General features: G+C 47.3%; 1 protein-coding gene across 1 annotated transcript in view; it reads right to left on the bottom strand.

The window, feature by feature from the left end:
- LOC126517670 (uncharacterized) overlaps positions 1-20677 on the bottom strand; it is a 335110-nt gene that overhangs the window by 252505 nt on the left and 61928 nt on the right. Inside the window, exon 9 of the mRNA XM_055064291.2 lies at positions 11205-11362. Coding sequence (XP_054920266.2) covers positions 11205-11362 — 158 coding nt within the window. The remainder of the gene's footprint in view (positions 1-11204; positions 11363-20677) is intronic.

Below are 20677 nucleotides of genomic sequence, written 5' to 3'. Positions count from 1 at the left end.
AATACCCAAAAGTCTGTTGTACATAGGTTCATTGTAACGAGCGTAGACTATATTAGGTGTCCTCTAGCTGTCCGAATTTGAGAGCCGTCCAATGCGTCTTGACTTTCTTCAACTTGGCAGCGAATAATCCACTGATGACAGAGCGTCTAAAAGCATGGCGACTTCGTGGCCATCGAGACACGTCAAGGTCCGTGGTTCTTTGTCCTCTGTTGCAGCTAGGTCTCGGCGTCGCATCACGGCTGTGTCGCGCTGACCTGTGGCTGGTACATGGCATCATGAGGTCGTCTTTCATCGATGTATTCTTGCGTTCCAGGCTTCGTTGGGATGGCGGCGTGTCGTTGCTGCGCCATCGAAATAGACCTTGAGGCGTCATTGGCGGCGGTGGAGGATCTTTGTGATTTCGATGTACATCAACTGCACCTCCATCGGTTGCTGCTTTTAGTTTTTCGGATAGGGGCTTACGGACCGGCCCTGGGCTGGGCCTGTGTATGGTCAGTGTTGTGGAGACAGGTAGCGTCCTGGCGATGGCGAACACAAAGGGCATCGGGGTCTCCACTGCATTCCGGCAATGCGGCCAGTGATGTCACGTGGCCGTTTGCCAAGCTGTGGACGTGGCACGTCGGCGGCGAACCCTCGTAGGCCCATCTCACGGTATGGATATGATATGAACATCGGCGGCAGACGTGGCCAATTCTCTGCAGTGGTAGCAGCTGGAGAGCACGGTGGTCGGGCGCGTGTCAGAAGTCTTCCTTGGCATGCTGTGCAGGGCAACGGGTCGTCATGCTGGCAGCAGCGGCGGACAGCGGAACTGCGGTGTTACCGGGCCCTGGCGTGGGCGCGGAGGGGGAATTGGACACCAGGCTATGGCGGTGTACATCATCGCTTCCGGCTGAGGCTGCAGCGATTGAGGGACTCCGGAGTGACTGTTGGATCTCCTCACATATGACGTCCGCAATCGAAGCCATTTGAGGCTGTGATGAAAGGAAAAACTTCTGGAGCTCCTCCCGCACGACCGCTCTAATAGCCTCGCGCAGGTCGTCGGTGCCCACTGATTGAACTCCGGTGCAGTTTGCAGAGTCCTTGCGGCGGCTGAATTGTCGCTTCCACATTTCCAGTGCTTTTTCGATGCTGGTGGACTCGGAAAGAAACTCTTCGACGGTCTTCGGTGGGCTTCATATCATTCTGGTAAAAATCTCTTGCTTTACACCGCACATGAGTAGGCAGGCTTTCTTTTCCTCAGACATTTCCGGGTCGATGTGGCGGAATTGACGGCTCATTTCTTCTACAAAGATGGAAACGTTCTTGTTAGGGCACTGCACTCAGGCTTTCAATCGAACTTTGGCTCTTTGTTTCCAGACAATGCTCATAAAGGTCCTCAGGAAGTTTCTGTGGAACGGGTCCCACGTTGTACGGGTGGACTACCAGTTCTCGAACCACATCCTCGCAGCATCTTCCAAGGAGAAATACACAAGGCATAGTTTATCCTCAGAGGCCCAAATGTTGAAGACAGACTCTTTCGAGTCTTGAGCCTTTTGAGTCTTGAGCCAGGTTTCCGGATCGCCCAACGAAGCTCCTGCTTGTGTACGCAAACATTGTTCTGCACGAAGTTTATGTACTGCTGGCTGACTAAAAACTTGGGTAAAGCTGGTCTTGAAGACTAACCACCTAGGCAGTTCGGCTTCATGGTTTAGAAACTGTAGTTTCGCAACATCCGAGAGATAGAATGCTACATTTCAACTTGCTAACACTGTTCCACTGGTTACGGGAACTCACTCACTCACTCGTAAGAGGAGATCGAATCTTCCAATGCCTTTGTCATCTGTGCCAGAGAAAAAAGGGGGATCTTGCCGATGCGAGGCATCGGCACAAACCAGGGTGGGTGGTGCCATTAGAGGAGCTGGAGGTGGGAGTGCATTATCGGGCATGATGGAGGTAGAGTGCAACTCTGAAGTTCCAAGGTGGTCGAAACCCGGCAACCTCCACCACTCGCTAAGAGATTTATTAGCTGCGGACGCAGGCGAACAGGCAGCAGTCACAAGCGTTCGGCGAAGGGCAGCAACCATGAGATCATGCCGGTGGGGATGCTGCTAAGGCACAGGCTATTCTTCTTCGTTACAATCCACAAAAGGTAGGTGGCTCCCTAAGTTTTGAAGCACAATGGGGCATGTCGGGGCTGCCATTGTAGTTGTTGATTTGGCAGCAATTTTCCTGGTCATCTTAGGCAAAAGTCCGTGCTCCAGGGGCAGTCCTCGCAGCCTGCAGCTACCTCGCTGGTCCTTCACGACGTTGGCGTTGTGTACCGGGTTTGAGCTTGGATCGAGGCTTCAATTCACTAACTCGTCGCAGTTTTGTCGACATCAGTAGGGGCAGGTCCCTTAGCCCATGACGGGGAAACTAGCCGCAGTGAACGGCGACATGAAGACTCCAATGACGAAGAAGATACCGAACGCAACGACAAATACTACGGATACAGTTACAAAAGACGTAACTGACATCAGCGCCGACCTCATCATTCGCGTTGACGGCCACCAAGTAGCTGCTCTTGTTGACACTGGGTGCCATTTTTCAACCATAAGCTTACAGCTCGCCGACAAACTAAGGAAGGTGAAGACGCCACGGCACAGGCCCAACATAAGAACCCCCAGAGGTCAGTTAATGACACCTGTTGGGAAATGCACGGCCCGACTCTTAATCGCCGGTTCAACCTTGTCCCCACTGGCACATACCCGCGGCAATATAGTTGTGCCAATATGGTGCTTGTCATTGCCACAAGTGGTACAGCTGCAGAAAAGAGGAAAAATGCTTTATTTTACCTTGTTCTAAAATGAATTATTGTGCAAAGCAAAGTTCTTCATCGAAGAAAGTTTTTCATGCATTCGTGCACTTCTAAGGCAGGTCAGAGTCTAGCAGTGGCTTTCTTTTGCACGCGCGACTCAGGTGCGCGCTGTCAGTGGTCGTTCCAAATCTGCCGAAATGCGCAAAAGTGCGCGATTCCAAAAATTCAGTATTTGAGCACTGACAAAATGGTGCCATCTACGTAGCAGAGAACAAAAGCTACAATAAACATGCCCCTCCAGTGTTAACACTGATGAAATGGCTGCCATCTATGTTGTAGAACATGAAGACTAAATCAACATGGTCTTCGAGGTGCTGAAGTAGAGCTGACGTTTATGTAGTAAAAGAAGAGAGCAAAATAATAGTGAATTTCAAATGCTGCCACTGTAGCTATTTATGTAGCAGAAGAAAAACAAAGTGGACATGCTAAGTTCATCCGAATTGCTTTCAAAATGGGGTTATTGTGTTGATGAGCTGAACTCATCTAAAGCAAAATGAATCAGGATCGTGTTGACGACTTGAGCTTGTCCAGAACACTTAAGGGGATAATTTCTCACATTTCCAGGGAATCGAGTGCCTTTCATTATGGAGAAAACCCATACCGTATAAAGAATGGTTGTACAGTTAGTACAACCTAATTTGAAAAATCGTATTGTATTTACCTGCTATCTGGTCCTGACAAACACACACACTATTCCATGGCATTGATAAGCATTTCACACGTATTTATCAGCCCTAGCATCAAACAGCATACAGGAAAAGACCTACTCCTACTTCACAGCGAAGCTGAAGGAGGAAGCTTTAGCTTGGGGGCTTTTATCTAAATACATGGGAAAAGAGAAATCATTTTTCTTAGCAACCACTTCTTGAGGTTTGTTGCATCAAAACAAAAAGTTATATGTGACTGTAGGAAGCATGTTATTGATTTAGCCTGACACTCTTTTTTCAATAATTGCTGAAAATCGAAAAATGAAAAAGAAAAAGAAAGAACTCGTGTAGCAAGTTTACAACTCTAACTCAGTAATAAAAACGATATCATATTGCAATTCTGTAAACTGCACCTAACAGTACACCTAAAGTGGATAAAACTGATGTATTATACACTGCTCTGAAATGTACCAATAATTTGCAAGAGTTTTCCAAAACCCTTGTAAACATTGCAAGAATTTTGTGCAAGCTGTATATTCATACATCAAATTTGTCGATTTTAGATGCTTTAATGAATGCAGTTGAGAGAACTGCTATATTATATTTTCTTTTTTTTTGTGCAGACGTATGGATTTGAAAATTTGTGCTTACAAATTTTAAATAATTTTTTTCAAGAAATTTTAAAATTATACTTTCTACAGTTACTTAGATGAAGCTGTTGCTGGGGGATCAAATTTCATTTCGTCAGCAGTTAGTATTGCCAGACTACTGTATGGTTCAGCTGCAATATAAAAAAGTTCCAATACGGGTTTTCTACAATGCTGAATGTGCTCAAATTTTGCCACCTTGCTATGAGATGCATACGGTTTAACATGCAATGCATAATTAAAGCTCAAAAATTTGGTGTCATGGCCCTTTTATGATTAATTTTATTTAGGTACAGCACACGAGCCACACTAAACTTTGAATTGCAGAGACTGAGAAGCAACACATGGTATTTAGATCACAATAACTTGTTCAGCAACCTTGCTGTTGCTAACTTCACCTGCTTCTGGAACATGTTTTATAAGCTTGCTTGAAGCAAGCAGCCCCTCTGGTATCCTTTCACTTTCAGAAGACTTCAGATGTAAGGTTCAGAGACCAACGAGCAAAACATTTTTGCTAAAGAATTTATTTTTTGTAAGACTTTGCGCAATGTTCATAAAATCATAAAAACAGCGATGATGGCAGAAATTTGCTTCTAGCGTCTATAGAATTGCTATCACAATAAGAATGGAAACTTCAGCCGACGCAGATGGTCTAATAGTTAATTTACATGCATCTGCTTGCAGATGCACTTAGGAAAGCGCACGCCGCACAACCTAGAGTGACAGCCAAAGCATAGCAGCATCATGTTCCGTATAAAGTTCAAGTGTGATTACATCCTATTGTGCCCCGCCCGCTCCGTGCGTTAGGTGCAAGTGAAGCATACAAAGGTGAGTTGAGAAGGATGGTGGCTTGATGAGAGCCACCTTCCTATGCAAGCAAGGGAAAAGGCGGCAGGGGAGCAAGCTCCCGTTAACGCCATCAAGTGCACCTGAGGGCAGAGGGGGTGAAGGGAGTGAGGGGCAGGTTGGCGCACACCTCCTTTTCTGGCACGGCCGTGGCTGCACGTGCCTGTCAGTGCAGCTCAGTGCAACGCAGCTCGTGCAGCCCCTTTTAGAGGTTACCTGCCACATGTGTCAAGACTGGACGTGCCAAGGCGACATGGCATCATGCGCTGTCTTCTTGTACGTTGGAGGTTGCACAGTCTTGAGTTTCGGAGATACATTGAAGCGAGAGGCAGACAATGTACACACTCTCCCGGCTGCCGGCGCTTTTCACGAAAGTGTCATCCCTCTGTGGGCGACAGTATCAGCTGCGGGGGCAGAGTGGATGCGAAAGCGTGACTGGCTTCACTTCGTACCGCCGATGTTAAGATATTGTCGACACAGCATGGAACCGTATCTTTCATCGCCGACTCTCAAATTGACTGACTGAATAAACTTTACTGAAACCAGCAAGAGATGGTGGCTGGGCCTAGGCCTCCCACGTGGGGACGTCGAGGTGTTGCCTCTTCGCCGCCTCGCAGGCCTGCTGGGTCGCCCAGAGTTGGTCGTCAAGGTTGGGGCTACGCAGAGCAGCGTGCCATCTCGACGAGAGGGTCCTGGGGTTAGTGTCGGGGTATTGGTGTGTACAGTCCCAAAGCATGTGTGGAAGTGTGGCTGGCTGTGTCTTGCAGATATGGCACGTGGGATTGGGGTAAATGTCTGGGTAGATCTTGTTGTAAAGTTGTAACGAGGGGTAAGTATTGGTTTGTAGCAGGCGGAAAGTTGTAGCCTGCGCTCGGGATAGTTTGTTGTGTGGGCCGGGGAAGGTTCTACGCTCTAAGTAGAAGGACTTCACAAGATCATTGTAGCGTGTCAGGCGATCCCTACCGGTGGGGGCAGCCTCCCCTTGTCCCACGCGGTTAACTAGGCCTCGCGCTAGGGAGTGGGTAACCTCGCTGAGGTTGGGGAGGTGCGGGTGGACGGTGCCTACATGAGCCGGGAACCAGACGAGTGTAACCTGATGGTCGGTGGAGCGGGGCACTTGTTGCAAGATGCGCAAGGCTTGGTGTGAAATACGGCCGTTGATATAGTTGATAACGGTGGAGTGGGAGTCCGAGACGATGGTATGGCATGTTGGGTCTAGTGTGGCTAGCGCGATGGCCACTTTTTCAGCTTCCTCAGCGTGTGGGGTTACTAGGCTGATAGCATGGTGGAGAGAGCCTTCACACGTGGTGACGGCTGCAAAGCGGGTACCATGGGGATATTCGGCGGCGTCGACGAAACTCACACCGTCGTGGCGAGTAAGGGATTTGGTGAGAACCGTGGCACGTGCTGTGCAACGTGCGTGGTTGTATTCGGGGTGCATGTTTCTGGGGATAGGATCGGCGTGAATCCAAGCTCGTATGGTGGAGGGGATCTGGTGCTTATGGCCGTGTTGATGGTGGTAGGTGATACCGTGCGAGGTGAGGATATGGCGACCCGTCGCTGTGAGAGTGAGTCTCTCCAGCTGAGAGCGACGTTGGGCCTCGATGAGCTCGTCCAGTGTGTTGTGGACGCCTAGTTGAAGGAGGAGATCAGTGCTGGTGCAAACGGGGAGGCCCAGGGCTTGTTTATAGACACCGCGTAGGAGGATTCAACAAAATTCAAATTCAACAAAATTATTATTTTTCCCCTTCAAATTTGCATTTTCTGATTACCCAATAATCTTGCAAATTTTGCGGCCCCTTCCGTGTAACAAAAATCCATTGGCGACTGCACCTATTTGCATAAAAGACAGATATGATGAAATTTCTATATAACGAAGTAAATTGTCGATTTTTCTGACTTTGCTATATCGAGGTTTAACAGCACTGGCGATGTACCTACCCTTGACATTATGCGGTTTGGTGCTGCACGGCTGTCAGTCTTTCACAGTTCTTGCTCTGTACATCCTTTATCACTGAGTAATGTACAGGTGAGTACACGCCTCCTCCTCTAGCCCGGCCGTGGCTGCACACGGCTGAGCACACTTAGTGTTGGTGGGTCACATAATCTCAAGTTCCCAAGGTGCGGTTTGCAGACCGTTGCAACCACTCTTCATCACCTCAGCGCTGTGACAGCGAGTGTTAGTGGTCATCGAGTGAGATCTGTTCATGTTTGCCTGTGTGCGTGTGACACCATGCTTATTAATTTATTTATTAAGGGAAGGTTTATTGCATTTAGACAGCTGATAAAACTATGAACCTTACTTTATGTAATTGTCCAATACTTTGCTATTGCTATCAATGCTTTGCCTTTTGGGCAAACTGCTAAATTTTATTTGCATACAGTCGCTTTCCTTTGGCATCTTACTTCTTTCAGCAGAGTTCAGGATAGCTTATTTTGACTTCAGCCTAGGTTTATCGCACGTGTTCGTCGTAATCCTAGTGACCAGTGTTCAGCGGAGGTTTTGAGTTGTGTGGAGCAACGTGACGCACAATGTCCCGAAAGCAGACAGTTCTGTCGCTCGACGATAAGCTGAATATTATCGAGGAAGCGGAAAAGCGGCATGGAGCCACAAAAGCCAGCATTGCCCGGTACCTTAAGATACCCGAATCTTCGCTTAAGACGATCCCGGCAAACAAAGGGGTGATATTGCATAATGCCAACAAGTTCAGGCTCAAGTGGTAAGCGGCAAAAGGACAGCATGAGAAGTTAGAAAAAGTTCTCGTCAAGTGGCTGCATCAAGCACGGAGCTCTGTGATCAATGTTGACGGCGCCATTCTAAAAGAAAAGGCGTCGAACGCAGGGCTTGCACTGGTTGTGCACTTTTCTTTTCAACGACAGTAGTAAGCTTCCAGTCAGGATTTTGTAATGCCTGCCGTATGTAACGCCTCCAACCCATTTTTATTCTTCTGCAAATTTCCTTCTCATGATCAGGGTCCCCTGTGAGTAATTGACCTAAATAAACCTAGTCCCTCACAGACTCTAGAGGCTGACTGGCGATCCTGAATTCTTGTTCCCTTGCATTGAACATTATGTTCGTCTTCTGCATATTAACCTTCAACCCCACTCTCACACTTTCTCTGTTAAGGTCCTCAATCATTTATTGTAATTTGTCCCCGGTATTGCTGAATGTTGTAGTCTTTGCCACAAATTTAAAAGATCATCTGAAGTGGCTGCAGACCGTACCAGAGGCGATCAAGTCATCTGCACTCGCCCTGTAGCCAGAAAAGTGCCATTTCGATTATGAAGAACTTCGCTTCATAAGCCACGTCATCAGTAAGTCTGGAGTCCACCCTCTGCCACACAAGACAGCTGTAATCAGAAAGTTCCAGCAGCCCATCAAAAAATAAGGCAGTGTGCCGATTCCTTGGCCTGTCTGCATATTACAGGTGCTTTGTAAAAGACTTTCAAGAAGTGCGGAACCCTTAACTCATCTCACGAAAGCCGACTTTAAATGGGAAATGCGGCAGGACGACACCGGTGCTTTGACACTTCGATGAAGACGCCGAGACTGAAATCCATGCCGACGCAAGTGGCGTAGGCCTCGGTGACGTCGTGCATTGCTGATTATCAGTGGGCAGGTCAGTCATCTTCCATTTCGGTGGTGAGTCAAAAGAGGCTGAGAAACCACGTGGCCATTTCAACACAAAAGACAAACACGGGGCTGTTTCCATAACTGCGGTGAATGAAGAGGCAGCGAGCAAGATGCGAGCAATGCACTTGGCACTGTCCATTCATGTTTTGGAGGGTGGAGTGGCGTAGAGATATAGGTGCAGCCAATTCGTGTTCGGAGGGGTGGAAGGGCGACGGGAGAGAGGCGCGTGGAGAACGCTGGAAAATGAGCGTGTGGCGGCCATTCTAGCAGCGGGCCATCGTGCAGCGGCTCGAATTTCTCATTTTCTTCTTTTCTTTTCAAGGATTTCGCATTTCACTACCTTTTGGCTCGGAAACCGAGCAGCCAGACTTCATCATTATAACCGATAATGCGGCATCGGGGCATTGTAGTAAGCAGGTTATTTCACCATGCAAGACATACAAAAGTTGGCAGTGCAGCAGGTTCTCATTGTTATAGCCGATATAGTGTTAAAACCGGTATTGCTATAAGTGGGTTCGACTGTATTTGCGCATGACTTTCGGTTTGCGCAACACAGCTCAAACCTTTCAGTGTTTTATAGACTAAGTCACCAGAGGCTTACAATTCTGTTTTGCCTACATAGATCTTCTCGTCGCCAACAGTGCATCTACATCCCACAAGGCACGTCTACATCAACTTTTCACTCAACTTCGCGATTACAATCTCATCATCAATGTTGACAAATGTCAGTTTGGGGTTACGGAGACTGACTTTATCGGGCATCACATCACCAATCGTGGCATCACTCCGCTGCCAGACAATGTTCAGGCCATCATCAACTATCTGCCCCCAAAGTCCACACGTAGCTTGCGATGTTTTCTCGGACTCACCAATTTTTATTGCTGTTTCCTCCTTGCATGCTCTAAGTTGGTGCCGCCTCTTGAAGCACTTCTTTCCATTTCGAAAGCTGAGTCAACCGTACTTCCCTGGAACATGGTCGTTGATCGAGGTTTTGCCGCTGTTAAGACTGAACTTGCCGAAGCCACCTTTCTGCATCACCCTTCACAGACCGCTCCCACTAGCTTTATGGTGGACACTTCAGAAGCCATGGGAGCCGCTCTTCATCAGTGGATTAATGGTGCATGGGCCCGCATCTCCTTCTTTTGCCACAAGTTATGCAATACAGTACTTTTGGATGGCAATTCCTCGGCCTACCTCACAATTTATAATTTATAATTCTTACCGACCACAAACCACTTGTTTTAGTTTTACATTCCTGCAGTGCCACCCATACTCCTAGAGAGCCCTGGAATTTTGCTTTTATTGCCGATTTCACGACTGACTTATGCTTATCAAAGGCAGCTTTAACAGAGCAGTGGACACTCTCATTCTTATTACCATCAACGCCACAACAAGTTAAGTTCTGTCCACTTTTTCTTGCTTTCACTAGCGGCGACTCAAGCATACAACAGTGAGCTTCCACGACCCCCGATCTTCAACAACCCTTTGTTTGGAGCAAGTCAACTTTCCAGACCACGACATCACACTCTGGTGTGGTGTTCCACCTAACCGTGCCCGCACTTATGTTCCTGCTCTTCTTCGTTGAGCTGTTCTTGATACACTGCACTCAATCTGCCATCCAGCTGTATGTGCTATGCAGCACCTTATCACCAAACATTATGTTCGGCCGCGCATATGTGCTGACATACGAGACTGGGTCCACACCTGTACAGAATGTCAACATATCAAGGTGTGACGATTGGGTATGGCACCTTCCAATTGTGCTGCTCGGCCTTTGGTCAACACTCCGACCAGAACTCGCCTGCTCTGTAGCTGAGATGGTTAACGGCTGCACCCTCCATTTGCCCAGTGACTTCGTCAACCCCTCATATGCTGACTGTTTTGAATTCATCTTCTTTCATTCAGCATCTATGCATTTTCATGCACAACATGCATCGATAGCCAACCTCTTCTCCCATAAACAAGCGCATTTTCCTACCCTCAAACTTTGAAACATCCTCCCACATTTCTGTCCGTGTTGACATGCCTCGTTCTTCCCTTCAGCCCCGTAATGACGGTCCTTTTCCAGTCATCAAATGGTCTGAACTACATTTCACGAACCTGCGCAATGGGCGTAAAGGCACAGTTGCTATCGCAAGGATCAAACCAGCTCCTATTATCAACACTTCCATCTGACCACCTCTTCAAGTGACCACGGCCACTTGTTCGCAGGGGGGACCCATCTGTGGCAAACTTTTCTTCTTCTGGTGCATCGCTGGATTTAGACATGAGCGAGTAGTGGGGCATGGCTTAGATGAGGAAGAGGTGTTAGAAGACGGAGTAGATCAAGTGAAGGAACGTACAAATAAAAACCCATGCTCTTATGTGGTTCCACAATGTATTATGATTTTTCTTCTTTAATTAGTAGACTTGCATGTTCCCTCCAAACAGCCATGCCCTCGTTGCAGTGCCTACACATGGACCAACCAACAAGGAGGTAGTGAATGAAGCCCTGCTGACTTTGGAAAAACGTGGCATTATATATATATGCCAGCATGAAGGACGTACCGAACATACAAATGTCACAAAAAAAATATGCCCGAGTACATACACACCTCTTCATCGTCGTCATCAAAGAGCTTTCCATCACCAGAGAAGAGGCCACTTTTACGTGCAAATGGTGACTCACTCTCCTCTTCTGCACTCTGGTCATCATTTGTCTGCTGCCTGTCCACTGCATTCTGTATCTTGACCTTTTCCTCTGAGAGCTCAGCTGCGAAAAAGACGAAGCACAATTCAGTGAAGCAGGTGGCTCAGAGAAATCAGCTGCAATAGCCAAGCCTCGACTACGGAAAAGTGAGCATATTCTCAAGTTGCAGATGGGAAGGGTGGCCACTAGGTGGTTTCACCAACTGCTTTAGCACGAGGGTTGCAATGTGGGCTCGTGGTAATGCATCTTCAAGGGGTGCACGGTAGCGCAATTAAAAGACGGGACAAAAGAAGACACACACGGACACACACAGCGCTGTGCGTGTCCCTGTGTGTCTTCATTTGTCCCGTCTTTTAATCGCGCTACCGTACACCCCTTGAAGATACTTTAGCAAGCCGACTCTGTACCACCCAACAAAGGACTCACACACATCTCGTACACAGCAGTACTCATATATAATACGTTTCAGTTACATGGTGAGCTGGATGGCTGTGGCATGGCTGATCTCTCCTCAGTGATGCCAGCTATAACTTCCCAATAAAAAATATCCGAGGACACCTAAGCACTTCTAATCCGATGTGGATTCAAAAGCATTCACACTCATTCCAATTGAACGCTGCTGAGTGGTCCTTTGAGTTTTGCACTGCAAGTAATGTACCATAGTGGTACTTGCTGTCAAATCCAGAAAGCAGCAGCAGCCTGCAGTGCCAATGCCACATTCCACTGCTGTCCTGCACGATGAGAGACCTAGGAAGCAGAAGCGGCCACCAAGGCCGGCAAGCGTGCGCTGCAGCTAAGCCCAGCGCAGGTGAGAGAGAGATACGGACCGCGTGCCAGCTTCCGAGAGTGAAAGTGAGGGGGGAATCGAGGCACTGTGGCAGTGCCCTCTCCCCTTATGCAACACCTGGCGCACCAGCACTGCAGCAGATGTGCCCTCTCACTCGCTCCGCTCTGTCGAGGTGCACTCATGACGTGGCGTCGCAGCCAATGAGAATTTGCCTGCCGTTTCGCTCCTACAGACAACAGACGCTGGCTTTCTCCCTCAATGGGCCATTTGATGCTTCTGCATCAATACCTTGTCTTTCAAAAAAGTCATAGAAGTCTGGGGCACTTGTGCACATCCCCAGTGACGATGATCTGACTTCCGGGCATTTGAGGCACAAATGCCATGCACATAGCTCATGCAGTAAAGGTAATGCTCAGACAATATATAGCAACCTTGAAGCCACAAAATACTTGCAGTAACGTAGTGCACTTAACCCAGATTGTCCGGATTCAATGCCAAGTTGCTTTGTACAACAATGCATGCTTCTTGCTGCCTCAGGAAATTTGCTATATTGTATTTTTATGAAAAAAAGGACTTGGCACAAATGTGTTAGAAACCCAGACACTGCCCACAGAAATAAATGTTTAAAAGAAACAAAACGCACTTCAGCTCCCATATGAAAGCCTTGTTCACAATGGTGGCAAGTGACCATTTGCAGGTAAAATAAACCTAAAAATGCTGATGCACACAGCAGGTGAAAATAGTCGATAGGATGCTGCCATCAGTGTTCTAGCAGTGGTTTGAATGTGGAATAATTCTAAGTGAAAATGTACGATACAATTGGACTCAGTGCCGATAATGCATGCATTACATCAGTCAATATTGTGGCCAATGATTTCAGTATGCTCAGTGAGAGAATTTGTCAATTATTTTTCCTTCAGTGTTGCTTAAGTCTCCTGTGAAGGTCACAAGAAAATGGTAAGACTAGGCTAGAGGTTCTGGTCATCGACACCTCGTTTCCCGAACCAACCATACCAAGACATTCGATGTGAATCTGGAAGCCCCCTGAACTGTTGATATTGTATGAAGAAGGAATGATGGGCGCCGTGTAAAACCTTGGTGTCACCTAGCTGCTATCAGGACCAACATCAAGCAAACTGCTGAGCATTACTTGCAGCTGGGCTGCACCCGCAGGAATAAAAAGTAAACATTCTGTTTCCATCATGCTCCCAAGTTGAGCGACCATTACTGTCTTGGTTGCTTCACCAGTGACTAGTGCTGCGAGTCTGCGACTTATGCTTGTTTCCTACGCATTGTGTCCAGGAGATTGCTCGTCATGGCATCGTAGAAACTTTGATAACGGCACCTTTACTTATATTGCTATAGCAACTGTTATATAAGTTGTGGTGAAGGGTGCAAAACTGAAAGGAAACGTGGACACAGTCAAAATGGGTAACACGTCTCATAAAGCTGAGTACAAAGACTTGTTTGCAATCCTCCTTTAGCTGCTGGCATTATGTGGCACCGTCTCACTGGAATTAGAGGTATTGTAATGACATGTGTACTTATCTTTATCGGGCGACCACGTTTCGCCGCCTAACAAATGTTATCGCACAGCGCGGGACGCGCCTGTATGTATCCGAAGTTTCTGCAAAGTCATCGATGCTTCTATCCACTGTCTGTTGTCACCGGACCTTATGTTATCTGATTTCATCACCTGACGCGAATAGTGTAGACATTGTGGAAGACACGCGGGTCCCAGTGGTTACTCTGGAACATTCGACGACTGATCTATAAAAGCAGACGCGCTTGACCCGCTATCAGATTTTCGACGATCGCTGACTATGTTCGCCGCTATTGTTATGCTTTAAGTGTAGCTTGTTCGACGTCATCGAGGATTCGACAAACACCAGTCGCCAAGCATTGCATAATCACCGAGGAGTGCGCATGACCACTCCGCCAGAGCCCTTACCGAGTTTTGCTGCGAGAATGTGAAGCTATAAGAGAACAAGTCGACGAAATGCTGCGCGACGACATCATCCAGCCGTCGAAAAGCTCGTGGGCATCCCCTGTCGTCCTGGTGAAGAAAAAGGATGGAACCCTACATTTCTGCGTCGATTATCGTCGTCTGAACAAGATCACGAAGAAGGATGTATACCCCCTCCCACGGACAGACGACGCATTGGATCGGCTCTGCAATGCTAAATACTTCTCGTCGATGGACCTCAAGTCTGGCTATTGGCAAATAGAAGTTGACGAAAGAGATCGCGAAAAGACCGCTTTCATCACCCCAGACGGCCTCTACGAGTTCAAGGTTATGCCATTTGGACTGTGCTCGACGTCTGCAACGTTCCAGCGCGTGATGGACATGGTTTTAGCAGGATTGAAGTGGGAGACCTGTCTCGTTTACTTGGATGACGTTGTCTTCACCGGAAATTTTGACGATCACCTTAGGTGGCTTACAACAGTACTAGAAGCCATCAAGTCATCAGGGCTCACTCTGAAGCCAGAAAAGTGCCGCTTCGCTTACAATGAGCTTCTGTTCCTAGGCCACGTCATCAGCAAGTCTGGAATCCACCCTCAGCCACACAAGACAGCTGTAATCAGAAAGTTCCAGCAGCCCATGGACAATAAGGCCGTGTGCCGATTCCTTGGCCTGTGTGCCTATTACAGGTGCTTTGTAAAAGACTTTCAAGAAGTGCGGAACCCTTAACTCATCTCACAAAAGCCGACTTTAAATGGGAAATGCGGCAGGACGACACCGGTGCTTTCACACTTCGATGAAGACGCCGAGACGGAAATCCATGCCGACGCAAGTGGCGTAGGCTTCGGTGACGAGCTACTTCAAAGGAAGGACGGAGCTTAAAGCACTATAATAGCTTACGCTAGCTGGACACTGATAAATGTGGAAGCAAATTATTCTACGACGGAGAAAGAGTGCCTTGCGATTATTTGGGTGATGGTGAAATTTCAGCCTTACATATACGGCAGGCACTTCAAAGTGGTAAGCCACCACCACACCTTGTGTTGGCAGGCAAATTTAAAGAATCCTTCTGGTCACATAGCCCGATAGAGTCTCAGACTCCAGGAATTCGACATCACCATGGTGTATAAGTCTGGGAGAAAGCATTCCGATACCAACTGCCTGTTGTGCACCCCTACTGACCCTCCGCTGCAAGATGAACTGGACAACGGCGCCTTTCTAGAAACAATAACTGCAGACGAATAGACCCAGAGTTACAAAGCCTAGTGGAGTGCTCAGAAGGCAAGACTGACGTTGTCCCTAGGGTATTTCAGCATGGACCATCTTCGTTTTGCTTGCATGAGGTGAATCTCACCGCTGTCTACCAGTTGTAGGAGCCGGGGGTCATGGCCTCGGAGTCTGGCATTACACAGAGGGTCGCGCTCTAGCCTACACCACCTGTGCATCTCGTAACAGGTAGCTGGCCTATGCTACCGGGGCGTCACAGGGAGGCTAAGAGGACCCACGGTGTTGTCCAAGCTTACTTGATGAGGGTTGCTTGTTTAGTGAAGAATACAAGGTTGAGAGGACGAGGAATGGAACAGGAGGTTTATTTACATTGGAAAGGAAAACTCATTTATATAGAAGAAGGGGTACTTGTACTGGCCGGAGCACGAAGCACAGTACTACATTGTTCTCGTAGCATGAGCTACAGGTCACAAGGCTACACCTTTTTGGTGAGCATGCATCAGAGCACACTAGCACACTCCAGCACCTTTGTTCACGAAATGCCATCCGTGAAATACCCTCGGGAGCACACAACTCACTCTCCCAGAGAAAGAAGGGGATGCGCATAGACAGGAGTGTCATGCTTGAATCCATTTGTGCGACTTGGCTCCTGGTATGGCACAGCAATTAGCTGATTGTCTTTTGATCGGCTTTGGCAGCTCGCAGCGGCCGTAACGAAATGGCGTAGAATGCACTTCTCCAGAAGTTCCTTGGTTTCAGTGGGCAACCAAGTGCCATCCATCAACCCCGTAGCCGTCAAATGTGTTTTGCCTTGGTGTCGCCGCTGATCTGTCCAAGGCGACGTATTGCGAGTTTCACGAAGCGATTCGTCACAGTAGGGCAGGAGAGGCTGGAAGGTTGCTTCCCCTACTGGCCGATCATAACAGTGCGCATTCACTTTGCTATATAACTGTTTGCAGAAGAGGAAGAGTAGCAAAGGAGACTCGAGCTGCATGCTGTGACATTCAACTGAGATTTTGAGCATTTGCTACTATCAGGCACGAAATGGAAAAGTATAGCTATGACATAGAGTACTGTGCAGATTACCTTTGCTAGCACAGGAAATGGATATGAAGACGACGAATTTTTGCAGCACGAAATGAGCAGATGTTGACATTTTGCAGCAGGTGGCGATGTTATACAGCACTGCAAATGTGAGTGAGGAAGGCTAACTTTATTTTTGGTACTTCTCTAAAGAGCTTTCTTTCAAATGTGGCAAGTCAGACAAGGAGAGTTTTATGATAAAATGATTGAGGACACAGACCAAAGTGTGATGGCTATGACTGTATCCCCTTTGAAAGGACCAAGTACCTTAAGACCCAAGGAGAGAGGCCTACAAACACTCTAAGAAAGCAAATGGAGTGAAGTAAGAAAGTATGATACGGTCCTTGATGCATATTGCCTATGCTGATGTGGCATTAAGGTCTTCAAATGAAGAGTACTATGCTGGTAAGAAATGGTTGGTGGGATTGAATTTTGGGGCATCTAGTTTTATGAGAGTTGGAAGGAACTTAATGATATTTATCAACATTTATTTTCATTGAAAAATTCAGCACTTAATGACATCTACTTTTTTTACAGTACTGTCTTTCAGGATTTTTGGCCCTTTGTAAAACTGCTCATATGCACTTATACTGGGAACGAAACAGTAAAATGACAACGCTTCCTTGTCATAAAGGCAGTGAGGCAAATTAACTACATTAAAAATGTGTTAAATTACATGCACACACATGCGGAAATTCTCGTCAGAGAGCTGGCCACACTGCTTTCTGTTTATCATTCTTATTAGAAAAAAGCTGTGCTCCACACTGACACTAGATACGGGAAAGGAAAGCAGTTTAAGTGCTGCATCCAAGAGGCACGGCCACTGAGGTCATTGCATTTTCCAGAAAAGCATGCATTCTATTTTGTCCAGCACTGTCCAGAGAATATACTCTGCAAATCCCCTTTTTTTTATAGTCTCCAATGTCCCTTCCTCACTTGCCACCATGGGGAATAGAGAGCAGTAAACACTGAAGTCTGTACATGCTGCATATTGGCACAGGCATTTGAGGTGGGCAAGTGGCATGTATGTCTATGTCAAAAAATCTCAACACTGGCCTGCAAAAGAAGAAGAGGCCCCCACAAATTCCTCGAGTCTTACTCTGTCCACAATCGGCAGACATGTTGTGCCTCTTGGAATTGGCTCTCTGGTTGTGTCCTTGCCCTGTTTGTGTCCCGAAGTTTGGATCAACTGATGAGGGCTCCTCCTTGGAAGGCAACGCTTTTACCCCATTACCCTAGTCCCTTCACTTTTTCCATAGGACATGCAGGAAAGGGCAGGAGAAAATGACTTGAATGCGCACAAAGCTCCCTTATCCAATCCCCTTTGTTATGACGCGGTTGGTCCACGGTATTTGGGCAACGTACGAGCGAGGCTGGCAAAAATAAAACCTGCCTGTCCAGAAATGTCACTCTCACTCCAACACGCGTGGGAGCTTCTGTACCTGCCGAGCACGAGTAAGAGGACTTAAGCACACAACCCACAATGGCTGGTCACACAAAGTGCCAGATTCCTAAATTTGGCACTTTTCAGTTTGAACCGAATTCCTGAAATTGGAATCTGCAGTAGTTTTTGGCATTCATGGGTAAAAATTAATACTTTTTAAAATTTATATTTTAAGTGCCTTTGAGAGAACCACCTCTAAGCTGCTCACTCACCTGCCATCAATGGAAAGAAGAAGCGAAATTTTCTGTGAGAAACACCAGCATACCTTCTCAACAAGGCAAGAAAAAGAAAAGAAAAGCATGAGGTGTTGTAACCCCAAATGTTTGAATGCTGCTTTTGAGTAGTCTATGAAAGACGAGCTAGGGTGCTCAAGACAAAGCCCCAAGCAGCTTGGGTTGATAGCAAGATGACCCTTGTGATGAAGCACTTCATGACATCATGCGATTAACTATAGCATGTGTTCCCAAACTTTCTAGCCTTGCAAAATTGTACTTGCCTTCCCAGAGTGCCACATAACCCCTACTGCTTTTCCCCACTGATGTGCTTATCCATGACCACACAATGAATGTTGCAATGAACAGCTGTGAAATGAGAACAAGTGCAGAAGTTACTAAAACATTTAAACGTGGTAATAAAGATTTATTTGAGTGCCCCCCTTAAGTTGCCTGCTGTGCAGTCACTGTACATTCATTTATTTGCTTACATCATACTGCAGGCTTTGTGGCCCAGTTGAATTGAATTCTGGGGTTTCACATGCCAAAACCGTGATTCGATTATGAGGCACGCCGTAGTGGGAGACTCCGGATTAATTTTGACCGGGGGATCTTTACCGTGCCCCCAATGCATGCGACATGGGCTTTTTGCATTTCGCCCCCATTGAAATGCGGCCACTGCAGCTGGGATTTGATTCCACGACCTCGCTATTAGCAGCACAACACCATAGCCGCTAAGCCACCATGGCAGGTACCATGTGGCCCAAGCATGAGGGGCAAGGTACCCTGGCAGATATGCATACAGAAGGCTAGAATGAAACTGCATGAAGCAGTAATTTTTTCTTTTTTGTAAGGTTAAGGCAAAGTCAAGATACTCCTACATGCCTTCATATGCATATTACTGGCTACCATATGGAGCATGAGCATGTTTAGAAGCTTTCACCAGAAACAGAAGTGTCACTTACATGAACAGAGCACCCAAACTGATTACCACATGAGCGAAACAAGAACAAACAAAGCAGTGCCAGTGTTATGCGAGCTTGGGTTCTCCGATGCTTTTGGTGGCGATATGAACATCAACATACTACATGCATCATCTATACAGCGTGACTTTCTAAGGATATTAGAGCCTAATGCTTGCATTAACACTATTAATGAGCCCCCTCATGTCCGAAAGAACACTGAAATGTTACTTGACCTCTCTATTACAAACTACCCCACATCCAGTGCACTTGCAGGCGTCATTGGCATACATGTCAGTGATCATCTCCCAATCTTTCTTATCACTCACCTACGTAAACCATGCGCTCATCCAATAAAGATAAGCAAGTCTCATTTCAAGATATTGCTACGTGCTATTCGGAGATGATGTGAGCACTTGGATGTAGTGGGACATACTCATAAGCAGTCACTGCCAAAATGAGGACGACAACCTGCCTTGTTTGATGTTGGCTGGCTTCCATGTTGGCCAGTGCGTGCTACCTCTAGTAAACACACGACCTAAATAGTTTAGTTACTGTGCTTCCATGTAATATTTATTTGGTGGAGATGCAGGGTATTTCTGACGACGGAGCATCGCAGTGGACACCACCTCGATTCTACCCCAATGCCACCAGGTGAGGTTACGTCGATGCCAGCTACACCTACAACCACCACCCAGCCTATTGATCTCTTACAGCCCAGCGATCCTGGGACCTTTTCCGGGGCAAACAGTGTTGACGTTGATGAGTGGCTCAGCATGTACGAGTGTGTCAGCAAACAGAATGGCTGGGATCCAAACTATAATGCTAGCGAACATCATATTTTACCTTGGCGAAACTCCTGGCATCTGGTTTTGGACCCACGAGGGTGATGTCACCAGCTGGGACACGTTCAAGTAGCAGCTCCATGACCTTTTCGGCAACTCGTTTGGTAGACAGCTTGCTGCCAAGAAACAACTGGTGGTACGTACCCAAATGTAAGCCGAGCCTTACTTGTTGTACATACAGGACTTGCTAGCCTTGTGCCTAAGAAGCTGACCAGAAGATGTCCGAGGCTGACACGATCGCCCACATTCTAAACGGTATCACAGACAATGCGTTCAATTTGCTCGTCTTCACCGACGTGACCACTGTTGACAGTGTCATCAAAGAGGGCCGTCATCTAAAGCAAGCGAAATGCTGGCACATCTCGCCTCAGTTCGAGCGTCTACAGAATACCTTTGCAAAGTTGTCCAGCGAGGCAACTCCTTGTCAGTCATCCCCATCAGACAATGTGATGCACATCATCCGCTGAAAGCTCGAGGCCCCATATTTGGGGTCTTAAAAACCCATTGTATCAGAGACCTCGACGCCAGCTGTTTCATTGCTTGGCAGGAATTTGCGAACCTTGCCTTCCGCTCTGCTTTCTGCACCATAAACACTCCTGACACCACCCTATACTCGGTGGACAGGCAGAGTTTAGCAGACAACACGCTCAATTTGCTCATATTCACCGACGTGACCTGACAGTGTCATCTAGGAGTGCCGTCATCTACAGCGTCCACCGAATACCTCTGCAAAGTCATCGTGCGAGGCAACTCCTTGTCAGCCATCCCCATTAGACGATGTGACGCACATCGTCCTCTGAGAGCTCGCATCCAAGGCCTCGACGCCAGCTATATTATTGATCCAGGCCAATGTTC

Source organism: Dermacentor andersoni, chromosome 11, assembly GCF_023375885.2.
Source record: "Dermacentor andersoni chromosome 11, qqDerAnde1_hic_scaffold, whole genome shotgun sequence".
In the NCBI taxonomy this organism is placed as follows: Eukaryota; Metazoa; Arthropoda; class Arachnida; order Ixodida; family Ixodidae; genus Dermacentor; species Dermacentor andersoni.
This window is presented reverse-complemented; position numbering and strand designations above follow the sequence as displayed.